Here is a 12307-nt window from a genome sequence, read left to right as displayed (position 1 = left end):
TGACTCAGCACTCATTAAGGCCTGCCCCTCCCTTCCCTCTGTTGCCTCCGCCTCTCCAATCTTCTGATGCGAGGGTCACTCCAATCAGCTGTTCTTGGGAGTAAACCCTCCTCAGGCTCACCTGCTGTGGAGGAAGGGGAGGGGTCTAGCTGCTCCGTTTGCCTGGGCATGGAGTCAGGGCTGGGGCAGGGAGATGCTCCTTCTTCTGCAGTTTGTGGGGGCATGGAGCCAGGACTTGGGCCGGAAGGCATACATTCCTCAGTGTTGGGGAGCAGGTAAGAAGGCCCCGGCTGCTCTGAGGGCGGGCAAGACACAACACTTGTGGACTTCAACTCCCAGAATCTCCAGCAAAGCTGGCTGAGGAATTCTGGGAGTTGAAGTCCACAAGTCTTAAAGTTGCCACGGTTGGAGACCCCCTGCTGTAAAGCACCGTGAAGTCTACGTTTTATTTCTATTCCTCAGTTGTGTCCTCAGAGGGATGATAGCTTTTATCTTCTTACAGAGTTTGGCACTTGATATATTATGTACAGCCTTCCGTAAGTAACCTCGGGTCAATAAAAATGCTTCATTCCTGATGTAGGACTTCTCTGTATTAATATCCCTTTCTGCAAACTTACTTTCTTTTCACAGATATGTGCATCCAGAGGGTCTCCCATCAGATTACACTATAACTTTTCTCTTCCGCATCCTTCCTGAAACACCTCTGGAACCATTTGCTCTGTGGGAGATTTTAAACGAAAGTTACGAGCCGTTGGTTGGAGTTATTTTGGATAGTAAGTATCTGTGGTTTGGAGTTGTGCTGTGATTGATTATTTCCATCCTGGATTTTTTTGTGTGCATGTTATCAATAAGAGATTTGATGTTTTCTTTTTCAAGGAATCTGTTTTTCCTACCCAGCTTTTCATAAGCTTTTCTACTAATTTATTTATGTGCTGTATCTTATTTATAATATGATATATAAGAGTGCCAGTGTGGTGTGATTAAGATGCTGGCCTAGAAACCAGGAGACCGTGAGTTTTAGTCCTTCTCTGGGCATGAAAACTGGCTGGGTGACTTTGGGCCATTTTCTTTCTCTCAGCCCAACCCACCTCACAGGGTTATTGTCATGGAAAAAGTTTAGAGGAGGAACAAGTACTATGTATGCTTATTACCTTGAGTTACCTATAAAACAATTAAGGCAGGATAAAAATCAAATAAAATATTTATAAATCACCTTTTCTCATGGACGTTATCTAAGGTGAAGTACCTGTAGGTTCTCTATATGTCGCTGTTTGGCCAGGACTGTCCATGTTTATCACTTATATCTGCATATCTTTCATATCTCAGGACCAGAAATTTCATTAACCTCAATTTGATTGCATAGGGATAGAGCAGGGGAGTCAAACTGGATTTCTTTGTGGGCCAGATCAGCATTGTAGTTCTCCTCCACGGTTTGGCTTGGGGGTGGGGGAGAGATTGGATGGATGACCACCTGCAGCCCCCTTGCCCCATTTTGGCTGCCAGAGGCACTGTGGGCCGGTCCTTTGCTATTTCCAGACAGATCCCATGGGCCAGATTTAAGCACCCCACTGGCCGGAACTGGCCCATGGCCTTGAGTTTGACACCCCTGGGATAGAGGAAGTGGATTTAAATAGCTTCCCTTTCACCTGTGGGATGCTCAGATTTAACCAATTTAAATCCCCACATTTTGTCTAGGAAAGCAGTTTATCCACCTGTCAAATTCCCTCCCCTTTTGCATATACAGGTTGCTTACCCATTTTCCCCCAAAATATGACCTCCCCGGATAATAAGCCCTCCCTGAAAAAATTTTGAGCGCATGCGCTAAAATAAGCCCTCCCTGAAAATATTTAACTGCATGCACAGCTGGTCCCCGCCATTTCCTCTGGTTAGGGTTAGGGAGACAGGGCTGGAAATCAAGTAAGATGGCAAGAGGAGCCCCATCTTGCTGCATGCGCCCCCAAATGATAAGACCTCCTCAGAAATAAGGCCAAGTGCTTATTTCGAAGTTCAAAAAAATGTAAGACGGTCTTATTTTCTGGGAAACACGGTAGTTTTGAGAATGAGTTTTGATGAAATATGGAAGCCTGTGCTTCTCATTGTCTTCTTGGCCAGCTGGCTGACTGTGACTTTTGCTTGAAAATATGATGAGCCAATATATAACCTTAAAAAGTAAATGTAGACAGTTCTCTGAGCCTTATTCTCTCATACACTGTGCAGATGATGGCAAAACCTTGACTTTCTTCAATTATGACTACAAAGGGGAATTCCAGACGGTAACCTTTGAAGGGCCTGACATAAAGAAAATATTTTATGGGAGTTTCCATAAGGTGAGACACTTGCTGAAATATGCTTCAAAAAGATTTTTAAAATATATGTATGGAGATTCTCAATCATCCACGTCATTGTTTCCCAACGGTGCTTTTCCTAAAGGCAACTAGAATTTCTTGTTGTTTTTCCTTTGAAAATGTTTCATTTCTTATCCAAGAAGTAAACTGAAGAAGCTTCTTCGATGACAAGTCAAATGTTTTCAAAAGAAAAAACCCCAAGAAAGTCCAGTTGCCTTTTGGAAAAAGCACCTTTGGGGGAAAAAAATATTTTAAATACAGAGGAACCAGTTTTTCCCAATATTGCTCTATTTCCCCAAATTTATGAGAATTCAAACTTGTAGAGCAAATATACAAGAAAAAACGTGGTTTGGGGCCTTCATATCAGTGGTGGGATTCAAATAAATTAACAACCGGTTCTCTGCCCTAATGATTTCCTCCAACAACCAGCTCACCAAACTGCTCAGAAAGTTAACAACTGGTTCTCCAGAAGTGGTGCGAACTGGCTGAATCCCACCACTGCTTCATATGATTTATTAGTGTCCCTTTTGTGTCCTCAAGAAATGTCCTAATAAGTTAAAGTGACCAGATTTCAGCGATGGCAAAGCGGGACACCATTGGGGGGGGGGCTGCGCATGCGCGCTGAGTCTTGCAACCTGCCTGAAGGAGGAGGAGTGGCTGCTGCTTCTCCGCTCTTCCAGGCAGGCTCGGCTCTCCTCTCGGCTCTTCCAGGCAGGCTCGGATCTCCTCTTGGCTCTTCTCTTCCTCTTGGGTGAAGTCAAGCAGCGTCTCTCCTCCCTCTCGCGCCCTCTTCTCCGCCACTTCCCTTCTCCGCCTCCTCCTCTTGCGTTGCCGCCTCCCATTTTCAGAATGGGAGTGAAACAAAAAAAAATCGGGACTTTTTGGAATTTCTGCGGGACGCAGGACAAATTATTAAAAAGCGGGACTGTGCCGCCAAAAGCGGGACGTCTGATCACTATATAATAAGTAGATCTAACTATTTATTTATTTATTTTGGCTGAGTCCTCTGATAAACAGATTCTTAATTTCATTTCTTCTCAGACTGTTAAAAAATGATGTCACTTTTAAAGCTGCCAAATTCTGTTTCAAGCTTATATCATTGCAAAAGAGTGAAATAAGACAATTGTTGTTTAACTTGTCTAGAAAGAAGGGGGGGACAATTTGGCAGCTGTCTAAATGTTTACACAATTTTATACCACTCTGTTTTGCATTCTAGCAGAATAGTTTTCTCTGGGGATTAGTCTTCAGTATTTAATATTTTAAGCCTCTTGCATTTATATACTGTTTTGTTTTGTTTTCTTTAATTTAATTTTAAATTATTATAACTCTGCAAATTGCTAATGTGCAAAAAAAAAGAAAAGAAAGAAACCCTTCAAATGAGAGCCAATTTAGTCTAGTGGGGAAAACAATAGGCTAAAAATCAGGAGACTATGAGTTCTAGTCCAGCTTTAGAATAGAATAGAATAGAATTTTATTGGCCAAGTGTGATTGGACACACAAGGAATTTGTCTTGGTGCATATGCTCTCAGTGTACATAAAAGAAAAGATACGTTCATCAAGGTACAACATTTACAACACAATTGATGATCAATATATCAATATAAATCATAAGGATTGCCAGCAACAAGTTATAGTCATACAGTCATAAGTGGAAAGAGATTGGTGATGGGAACTATGAAACGATTAATAGTAGTGCAGATTCAGTAAATAGTCTGACAGTGTTGAGGGAATTATTTGTTTAGCAGAGTGATGGCCTTCAGGAAAAAACTGTTCTTGTGTCTAGTTGTTCTGGTGTGCAGTGCTCTATAGCGTCGTTTGGAGGGTAGGAGTTGAAACAGTTTATGTCCAGGATGCGAGGGATCTGCAAATATTTTCACGGCCCTCTTCTTGATTCGTGCAGTATACAGGTCCTCAATGGAAGGCAAGTTGGTAGCAATTATTTTTTCTGCAGTTCTAATTATCCTCTGAAGTCTGTGTTTTTCTTGTTGGGTTGCAGAACCGAACCAGACAGTTATAGAGGTGCAAATGACAGACTCAATAATTCCTCTGTAGAATTGGATCAGCAGCTCCTTGGGCAGTTTGAGCTTACTGAGTTGGCGCAGAAAGAACATTCTTTGTTGTCCTTTTTAATGATGTTTTGATGTTAGCTGTCCATTTGAGATCTTGCGATATGATAGAACCCAGAAATTTGAAGGTTTCTACTGTTGATACTGTGTTGTCAAGTATTGTGAGAGGTGGAAGTATGGAAGGGTTTTTCCTAAAGTCTACCACCATTTCTACGGTTTTGAGTGTGTTCAGTTCCAGATTGTTTTGGTTGCACCACAAGGCTAGTCGTTCGACCTCTCGCCTATATGCGGATTCGTCATTGTCTCGAATGAGACCAATCACTGTTGTGTCATCTGCGAACTTCAGTAGCTTAACAAATGGATCATTGGAGATGCAGTCATTGGTATACAGAGAGAAGAGAAGTGGGGAGAGCACACAGCCTTGGGGGGGCCCTGTGCTAATTGTACAGGTATTTGATGTGATCTTGCTTAGCTTCACCTGCTGCTTCCTGTTTGTTAGGAAGCTTGTGATCCACTTACAAGTCTGTTCCGGTACCTGTAGCTGGTTTAGCTTAGTTAGAAGAATGTCTGGAATGATGGTATTGAATGCTGAACTAAAGTCTACAAAAAGGACCCTTGCATAGGTCTTTGGAGACTCAAGATGTTGTAGGATGTAGTGCAGAGCCATATTAACAGCATCATCTGTTGATCTATTTGCTCGGTATGCAAATTGCAAGGGGTCTAAGAGCGGATTCGTGATGGTTTTCAGGTAGGAAAGCACTAGCCTTTCAAAGGTTTTCATGACTACAGATGTTAGAGCAACTGGTCTGTAGTCATTCAGTTCCTTGATGGTGGGCTTCTTCGGCACTGGGATGATGGTAGAGCGTTTGAAGCAAGAAGGAACATAGCACATCTCTAGTGATTTATTGAAAATATGGGTGAAGATGGGGCCAATTGGTCAGCACAGACTTTTAAGCAAGAAGGAGTTATCTTGTCTGGGCCTGGAGCTTTTCCTGGCTTTTGTCTGTGAAATAGGTCCTGCACTTCCTTTTCTGTGATCACTAGGGGTTGTGAACCCAATGAAATGGGGTCAGTTGTAGGAGGCTTGGCTGTTGTTGGTGTGTCTGAGATGGGGTTGTGGAGATAGGTGGCTGTAGTTTCCTTTCAAACCTGCAGTAAAACTCATTCAGGTCATCTGCCAGTTGTTGATTACCTTCAGCCTGGGAAGGAGGTTTGCCATAGCCGGTGATATTTTTAAGAGTTTTCCACATGTTTGCTGGTTCATTTGCTGAAAATTGATTCTTTAGCTTTTCAGAGTAGCATCCTTTTGCTGCTCTTATCTCCCTTGTTAGTGGATTTCTGGCTTGATTGGACAGCATTTTATCACCTTTTCTGTAGGCTTCCTCTTTGGAATGTCGAGCTGCTTAAGTTTAGGTGTAAACCAAGGTTTGTTATTACTGTGTATTCGCAAGTTCCTTGTAGGTACACATAGGTCTTCACAGAAGCTGACATATGATGTTACAGTATCTGTGAGTTCATCCAGGTCTGCAGAGGTATCTTTAAAAATATTCCAATCAGTGCAGTCAAAACATGCCTTTAGCTTTAATTCTGATTCCTCCGTCCAGGTTTTCACTGATTTAATTATTGGTTTTATGGCTTTAAGTCTTTGCCTGTAGGCAGGTACAAGGTGAATTATGCAATGATCAGAGTGTCCTACAGCTGCACGTGGTAAAGACCGATAGGCATCTTTTAGTGTTGTGTAGCAGTGGTCTAGAGTATTCTTGCCTCTGGTGGGACAATTGACATGCTGAAAGTATTTTGGTAGTTCTTTCCTTAAGTTTGCCTTGTTTAGATCTCCCAAAACAATGGCCAGTGAATCAGCGTGTTTGGCTTCAGCCTCCATGATTTGGTCAGCTAGAGTTCGTAATGCCTCGTTTACACAGGCTTGTGGTTTACACAGGCTTTAGCCATGAAAGCCAGATGAGGGCCTTTAGGCCAGTCACTATCTGTTAGCCTAACTCAATTTACAGGATTATTGTAGTGGGGAAAATAAGACAAGGGAAAGAGTATTAGATATATTTGCTGCCTTGAGTGATTTATAAAAGTAATAAAGGTGAGATTTTTAAAAAATCTAAACAAAATTACTTCAGAGAACTTTCTCCGTTTCTGGAGTGACGGATAAAAGTTGATGTGGTTTTTGCTTTTAGAGCAGTTTGGGGACATTTCAAGGGTCAAAACGAATGCCTTAAACCCATGATTGCGAACCTATGGCATGCGTGCCACAGGTGGCACGTGGAGCCATATCTGTGGGCATGTGAGCGTTGCCCTAGCTTAGCTCCAGCGTGCATGCATGCGTCAGCCAGCTGATTTTTGGGCCTTCTGGGCCCACTGGAAGTCGGGAAACAGGCCATTTCCTGCCTCCGGTGGGCCTTTGGGGGGGGGAGCCGTTTTCGCCATCCCCAGGCTCCTAGAAAGCCTCTGGAGCCTGGGGAGGGAAAAAACGGGCCTACTGGGCCCACCATACCGTCATGTGCCAAAAACGGGGGACCTGGGGGGGTTGCGTGTGTGGGGGGGTAAGATGCATTGAATAATGGATATGGGCATGCACATGCAAGACTCCCTGCGCTCCCCCTGCTTTTGGCACCTGATGGCAAAAAAGTTAGCCATCACTGCCTTAAACCTTAAGATGCCACCTATTTTTTTCCCTCAAAGCTCTTGAGACATTCTCTCAGTACATGCCGTGATCTCCTTATTTTTGGAATTTGGCCATTGACAAGCCACACATAACATAAATTATAACATAATTTATTATCACATAAATTATGGATGTCTGTTACAGTGGTATGGGGTCAAGCTGGCTGATTCTCCACATTCTGGCTCTACATATGCCACATTTATCCCTCAATCCTCAGTCTTCAGTTAGGTCTTTCTTAGTGATACACAAGTTCCCGCCTAGCTGCAAGGTGGAATTAGTGGCCAACGGGTTACTTGAGGAGTGCAGGAGAATGCAGCCCTCCGTGTCTACAGAAACTTTACAAAACAAAGTTTCAAAGTTTCAAAACAAAGGGCCGGGATAGCTCAGGCTGGTAAGAAGCCTGTTATTAGAACACAGTAGCCTGCAATTACTGCAGGTTCAAGCCCGGCCCAAGGTTGACTCAGCTTTCCATCCTTTATAAGGTAGGTAAAATGAGGACCCAGATTGTTGGGGGGGCAATAAGTTGACTTTGTAAAAAATATACAAATAGAATGAGACTATTGCCTTATACACTGTAAGCTGCCCTGAGTCTTCGGAGAAGGGCGGGATATAAATATAAACAAAAACAAAACAAAACAAAACAAAACAAATAAAATGTCTGTGAATTGCATTAAAAGGATTACAAAGAGCTCTTTTTTTATGTAAGTCATTCGACTCCCTTGTTGTGTATTAAAACCTCCTTCTCCTCTTCCAGCTGCATATTGTTATCAGCAAAACCACTGCTAAAGTAGTGATTGATTGCAAGGAAGTGGGTGAGAAGATTATCAACGCAGCAGGAAATATCACTTCTAACGGGATTGAAGTACTGGGAAGAATGGTTCGATCAAGAGGACCAAGAGACAGTTCTGCACCAGTAAGTAAAGGAGCTGAGATAAAAGTGAAGGATTATTCAGCAACACTCATTTATTAATTAAATTGATACACTGGCCCATCTTGTTGTCCAAAATGACTTTGGGAGGCTTAAAGGTAAAGATAAAGGTTCCCCTCGCACATATGTGCTAGTTGTTCCCAACTCTAGAGGGCGGTGCTCATCTCAGTTTCAAAGCCGAAGAACCAGAGCTGTCTGAAGACGTCTCCATGGTCATGTTGCAGGCATGGCTAAATGCCAAAGACGCACAGAACACTGTTATCTTCCCACCGAAGGTGGTCCCTATTTTTCTACTTGCATTTTTTAGTAGTGCTTTTGAACTGCTAGGTTGGCAGAAGCTGGGACAAGTAACGAGAACTCACCCCCTGACGCGGCACTAGGGATTCGAACCGCTGAACTGCTGACCTTTCAATCGAAAAACTCAGCCACTGAGCCACCATATCCCTCTTGGGAGGCTTACAATATAGTAAAAATAGAGATATAAATATAATTCTAAATATAAAAAGAGATTAAATTGCAAAAAAATTAAATACAGACTAAAAACCACAGACTCCAGGTGGAGAAGAGGTGATGCCTTCTTTATCATTGTACTAATCACCTACGGCCAGGTTTTCAGGCCCTTCCTGAAGGCCAGAAGGGTGGGGTGGATTCACCTCCCATAGCATTATGTTTCGAAGGGTAGAAGCCACGGCAGAAAAGGGACTTCTAATCCATGCCAGCCAAAATTCCTTGGCTGATGGGGTTTGCAGTAGGCCTCTTCTGCCAGGACAAGTGGGGCAGGCCAATCCTATTGGGGCAAGATGGCTCTTCAGTTTATTTATTCAGGAATTGATGTAACCCAGCGGTGAAATCCCCCCAGTTCTATCCGGTTCGTTGAACCGGTAGCGCCGGCGGCGGGAGGCTCTGTCCACCCGCCGTGACGTCATCTGTGCATGCGCAGAAGAGGCGCACGTGCTCCTGCACGCTCCCGTTCCCGAACCGGTAGCGAAGGTAAGTGGATTTCACAGCTGATGTAACCCCTTCTGAGACTAGACAGCAAAGCATTAATTCAGCTATGGCACCATCCACTTCATTCATTTTAAATCTAATGTATGTTCCTCTACTTCGTCAAGGCCTCTTTGTGTTGTGAGCAAATTCTAGTGGGAAAAATCATTTGGGTCACTCTCCGGGAAGTACTGAACTCTTGAGACCTGGTCTATACATTTATCTGCTTTTCAAGATGACAGTTCCCAACAAGTTAAGAGGAGCTCTTCCAGAGCATTGTTACCATTATTTAATTAAGCAAGAGGAGAATTTAATAAGAAGGAAGAGGTGGATTTAATCTTCAAAGCTGGGCAACCTGGTCATGTCCTTTGAACTCTCTTGGCCAAATGAGATTCTTAAATCTAATGGACTTCAGCTTGTTTGGCCTGTGAAGTACATAGTTGCCCTCCTTCCACATAAAATTATGTGCTTTGTACAAAGAAGTGTTTTCAGACTCCTGACTTAAGCCTGGCAATTAATATATCAACCCCTATAAAACAATTGAACCAAGCAACCTCTGTGGCCATGTTCCAGCAGAGAATGACAAAGGCCATCTTGTAAGAAGTTGCAATTGAAGGGTGCTTTGTAAGAAAATAAAAGGAAAGAAATGATGGCTTTTGTTTGGAAAATCATGATTGTATGCATGATAAGTGGTCAAGTGAACTATACGCCCACAGGAAGCAAAAAAAACAGTTGCCGGCAACTGAATTGGTTGATGGTTATGTAAGTCCACAAACATGCATTTTAAAACGAATAGAAGCATTCTTTTTGCAAATTCAACTTTAACGAAGTCTGTGCTTTTGATTAGGTACAGTGTATTTTTTCAGGAAATTATGTCTTGATGCTATCTTGTGGTCCATGAGGCTAAAACATCAATAATGCTTCAGTTTCCTCTGAAAAATGTTTTTTTTTAAAAATAAAATAAAATTGAGGGTATATATCAGGGATGAAATGCTCCTGGTTCGGACCGGATTGGCTGATCCAGTAGCAATGGTGGGGGGTGGTTCGGAGAACCGGTAGCAAAAATTCCTGGGACCCCCACCCGTGCCCACCCAATGCCCGATCGGCCGCTTCCCTGCTTGCTGCTTCTTTTAAAATATGCTTTTAAAAGGTTAAAAAAAAGGCTCTGACGATCACAGCTGAGCCGTGCGATCTCAGAGCCTTTTTTTTTTTACTTTTAACAGCATTTTTTTACAACCAGTTTGGCCGAATAGGTTGTAAAAAAAGTGCTTTTAAAAGTAAAAAAAAAGATCGCGCGTCATAGCTGATCACCCCCGCCCATGTGTTGTTCTACTTACCCCATGCCTCCTTTTGATGTGCACTGTGCGCACCTTGCATTTGGTGCGTGGTGCACACTGCACATGCACATGTGCAGTGCGCATGCGCAGCCAGCGAACTGGTAATAAACTGGTTCAAATTTCACCACTATATATATATATATACACTGTATATATACCAGTATATATTTTGTCCTAAAACATATCTGGCACCCTTATAGTAAATTTGGAAATTCCTTTTAAGTGTCAAAGCACAACAGAAGTGATTGCAAGCATGCGTAACTTGAACCTTGATGTACTCCATATAGTGCAGTGTTTTTGAGTCTTGGCAACTTTAAAATGCGTGGTCTTCAAATCCCAGAATTCCCCAGCTAGGGTGATAAACTACAATATAATAACACTGTTAATAATTCTGGTGTAGTGGTTAAGCCGCCAGGCTAGAGTTCTAGTATTGCCTTAGCACAGGGGTCTACAAACTTGGCTCTTTTAAGACTTGTGGACTTCAAAGCTGGCTGAGGAACTCTGGGAGTTGAAGTCCACAAGTCTTAAAAGAGCCAGGTTTGCAGACCCCTGCTTTAGCACAATGATTCTCAACCTGCGATCCACAGACTGCTGGGGCTGCGATGTCATCACAGGTGGTCCATGAAGGCTTGAAAACAATGTTTTCAATGGCTACCTGTGGCCTTCCGGGTGCGCTTCAAGGTTTTGGTGACCACCTTTAAAGCGCTCCATGGCATAGGGCCGGGTTATCTACGGGACCGCCTACTGCTACCGAATACCTCTCACCGACCCGTGCGCTCTCACAGAGAGGGACTCCTCAGGGTGCCGTCAGCGAGGCAATGTCGTCTGGCGACGCCCAGGGGAAGGGCCTTCTCTGTGGGGGCTCCCACCCTCTGGAATGAACTGCCCCCAGGACTTCGTCAGCTTCCGGACCTTCGGACCTTCCGCCGCGAGCTTAAAACATACCTATTTAATTGCGCAGGACTGAGTTAGTTTTTAGTTTGTGGGTTTTAACTTGGGTTTTAATTTTTTATATTTTTAATTATTAGGCTTTTGAATAAGTTTTTTAATTGTTTTTAGAATTGTATTTATTGCTTTTAAATGCCTGTAAACCGCCCTGAGTCCTTTGGGAGATAGGGCGGTATATAAATATAAACAATAAATAAATAAATAAATAAATGTTATGATTTAAATCTTGAGTTAAGTCTTGGTGGTCCATGGCCACAAAAGGTATTTTAGGTCCGTGGTGAAGAAAAGATCGAGAACCACTGCTTTAGCACAAAGCCACCTGGGTAATCTTGGGCCAGTCATTCCCTCTCAGCCCTAGGAAGAAGGCAATGGTCAACCACTTCTGTAATCTGACCAAGAACACTGCAAAGACTTATCCAAACAGTTTTTAAGAATTGGACACAATTGGATGCAAGCAAAACCATTGGGCATATATGCTTCATTTGGAAAGAGCCAATGTTGTACATTTCAAAGAATACATTCTCTGTGATATCCAGTGTGTTCCCTGATCATGTCCTCTGTTGAATTAAACTGAATGTCCCTCCTTGTAGAAGAGTTATGTCTGAGGATGTCTGCAGATATGGCAAAATGAGTTACGCTAGTATATATTCTTAGTTTAAATTTCGTTCCTTGAGGCATCTTTAAAGAAACTATGTTCTTTGTTCTCTCGGAAATGTTGCATGAGAGGTGAATTGGCATTTGGAGATTTATGGGGGATTGTTTATTTCAGAATGAAGGCTTCAGGAAACTAAGTTTAAACTCTTGTGGGCTAAGCTATGGATTCTCAACCTGCGATCCACAGACTGCTGGGGCTGCGATGTCAACACAGGTGATCCATGAAGGCTTGAAAACAATGTTATGAATTAAATCTTGAGTTAAGTCTTGGTGGTCCATGGCCACAAAAGGTATTTTAGGTCCGTGGTGAAAAAAAGATCGAGAACCACTGCTTTAGCACAAAGCCACCTGGGTAATCTTGGGCCAGTCAT

At 42.9% G+C, this 12307-nt stretch overlaps 1 protein-coding gene across 1 annotated transcript in view; it reads left to right on the top strand.

Moving 5' to 3' along the window:
* COL14A1 (collagen type XIV alpha 1 chain) overlaps positions 1-12307 on the top strand; it is a 175114-nt gene that overhangs the window by 113304 nt on the left and 49503 nt on the right. Inside the window, exons 32-34 of the mRNA XM_058177897.1 lie at positions 631-773; positions 2218-2327; positions 7840-7998. Coding sequence (XP_058033880.1) covers positions 631-773; positions 2218-2327; positions 7840-7998 — 412 coding nt within the window. The remainder of the gene's footprint in view (positions 1-630; positions 774-2217; positions 2328-7839; positions 7999-12307) is intronic.

Source organism: Ahaetulla prasina, chromosome 3, assembly GCF_028640845.1.
Source record: "Ahaetulla prasina isolate Xishuangbanna chromosome 3, ASM2864084v1, whole genome shotgun sequence".
NCBI lineage: Eukaryota > Metazoa > Chordata > Lepidosauria > Squamata > Colubridae > Ahaetulla > Ahaetulla prasina.
The sequence above is the reverse complement of the archived record's forward strand: the minus strand, read 5'-3'. Positions and strand labels throughout refer to the sequence as shown.